General features: G+C 42.0%; 1 protein-coding gene across 1 annotated transcript in view; it reads right to left on the bottom strand.

Moving 5' to 3' along the window:
• The window catches only part of LOC114571791 (inactive ubiquitin carboxyl-terminal hydrolase 54), a 99,847-nt gene that overhangs the window by 48,358 nt on the left and 48,989 nt on the right, over positions 1 to 2,500 (bottom strand). The window contains exons 4-5 of the mRNA XM_028602984.1: positions 2,291 to 2,404; positions 493 to 575 (exon numbers count right to left, since the gene is read on the bottom strand). Coding sequence (XP_028458785.1) covers positions 493 to 575; positions 2,291 to 2,404 — 197 coding nt within the window. The remainder of the gene's footprint in view (positions 1 to 492; positions 576 to 2,290; positions 2,405 to 2,500) is intronic.

The following is a 2,500-nucleotide window of genomic DNA, read 5'->3' as shown; positions in this document are numbered from 1 at the left end:
AATAGAAACTGTAAAGGAGCAATTAAAACCTGAACCACCTGAGTGAGTGCACACAGGGATTAGTCAGTTGTCTAGGTGATCCTGAAGTGTAACCTAGCGACAGGAGATGTGTAGGGCTACAACTTACCACACACATGCACACACACACACACACACACACACACACACACACACACACACACACAGACAGACAGACAGACAGACAGACAGAGACACAAACACACACAGACACACACTCACAGACAGACAGACACACACAGACACAGAAAGACACAGACACACACACACACGCAGACATACACACACACACACACACACACACACACACACACACAGAAAGACACAGACAGACACACACACACACACACATACAGACAGACACACACACACACGCTGACAGACAGACAGAGACACACACACACACACACGCTGACAGACAGACAGAGACACACACACACACACACACACACACACGCACAGACAGACTCTTACCACAGCGAGGTGGTGGAGATGTAGTGGACCATCTGAATGAAGGGCAGTGGGTCTGATGAGGCTCCACAGCTGCTGCACACACACTGACACACACAAACACAAACACACACACACGTTTCTATTTCAAACAACAAAATCTGACAAAAGGAGTTGTGACAGCCGCGCCTGTAGTGCTGCAGGACTGCATCCCAACCCCGCTCTGCAACTTCTCCAAGTGAGGAAATCAAATACTCTTAGATCACATAATCCGGTTAAAATTCATATTATTTTAAGAGCTTGAAGACCCTATAATCACGGAATATAATATCATAAAAACCAAGCTGTCATGTTGACATTTAAGGTGTGTCGATTGATTCACAGCGGCAACTGATGCACTGAGTGCATTCCACCTTAACTGTCCTGTTGTACTCGGGTATCCATTTTCAAAAGGTTTCTATATCAGAAATTTGGGTTTCTTTCAACCAAATTTTAAAACTAAATACAGGGTTCATAACGCATTTTAACCAATACTTTTCGGCAAATTTCCATGACTATGTGTTCCTGAAAATGTCAGTCGACATTCTCCAATAAGAATACCAATCTGTGTTAAAGTTGACCCTCAGAGGTTTAACTATAAATGAATGATAATGTCTGTGGTTCATAGAGGGATTCATAATATCTCTCCCCGAATACAACGTTGAGGTTAAGACAACGTGAAAATACATTTATTAATCACATATTATTATGCTGTGTTAAAAAAAATTCCATGACTTTTCCAAAACCTTTCCAGGCCTGGAATTTGCATTTTTCAAATTCCATAACTTTTCCAGGTTTTTTCAAAACATATGAACCCTGTAAATAACATGGATGGTTCCCTCCAACACTCTTCAAAAGTTAAATAAATGATCAGTTCACTACTTTCATTGAATTTGGGTGTTTTTATTCAATTTTATTAGCCAGTTTTCCAGTTTTCCACATCAGTCAGTCTGGCATCTCGAGATAGAGAACATTCGGAGCTGTTCGCCAAACGACCGACCAATCAGCGCTGGTTTTGAGGCGGGTTTAGGTGTGACCCAATGAGAAGCGACTGTTCAATCCAAACAACGTGGCGGCTTCCACAGATGAGATGAGCGCAGCTATCGCAGCAAGTTTTATCCGAATTAGAAAGTATTCCTTCATTGAAAGAAGAGCAAAAAAAAACGTCACTGGAGGCTTTTCTCGGAGGAAAAGATGTTTTTTGCTCTTCTCCCGACTGGTTTCGGCAAGAGTTTGATCTGATTGGTTGATTTGGCCCGTCTATCACCAACATATAGGTGGTGATAGACAGATGGTTTATCCAATCAGCTAACCAGGATTTTCGCCCCTTCCCAAAAGTTCTCCAACGGAAAGTTCCCAGATGGATATGCCGAGCTAATGCGAAGCGATCCATCTGGAGGAGTCAGGTTACAATTTTATAGCATGTAAAGAAACACTGATGGAAGAACGTTGAAAAAAACTTATGAAAAAGTGACAAAAAATGTCAGGAAAAGTCAAAAAAGCACAGAAAAATATTGACAGAAACCTCGAAAAAAAAAAAGTGATACAAATTCCAAAAAAGATGACCAAAACGTTGGAATTTTTTTTTTACATTTTGACCCAGAAAACCTAAAAGTTGCTGCTCGTCGACTAGTAAAGACGTCAATACCGAAAAATAACCACCCTTCATGTTACAGTCAGAGTTGACTAATGTGTGTAAACTTTCCATTGCTGGAACAGCAGAAACGAGACACAATTAATTAACTGAAAATAGCCCTCCGTGGTTATTGGCGCTAAGGCTCACCTGCTCGAAGAGCGTCATGGCGAACTTCTGGTGCGGGATGCAGTGTCTGGCCGTGCAGATGTCTTCTTTGGTCTCGTCTGCGATGTGGAAGTGGATCCTCATCAAGAGGTTTTCCTGCACGAACAGAAACAATCATCTGGTGACAACACACAGTCAGCGTGTCCTTTAAATACCGTCAAACAGAAGCCGACTATAACCAGTTAACACCAT

The sequence above is a fragment of the Perca flavescens genome, chromosome 17, assembly GCF_004354835.1.
Source record: "Perca flavescens isolate YP-PL-M2 chromosome 17, PFLA_1.0, whole genome shotgun sequence".
In the NCBI taxonomy this organism is placed as follows: domain Eukaryota; kingdom Metazoa; phylum Chordata; class Actinopteri; order Perciformes; family Percidae; genus Perca; species Perca flavescens.
Note: the sequence above shows the minus strand (reverse complement) of the source record. Positions and strands in the feature narration are given on the sequence as shown.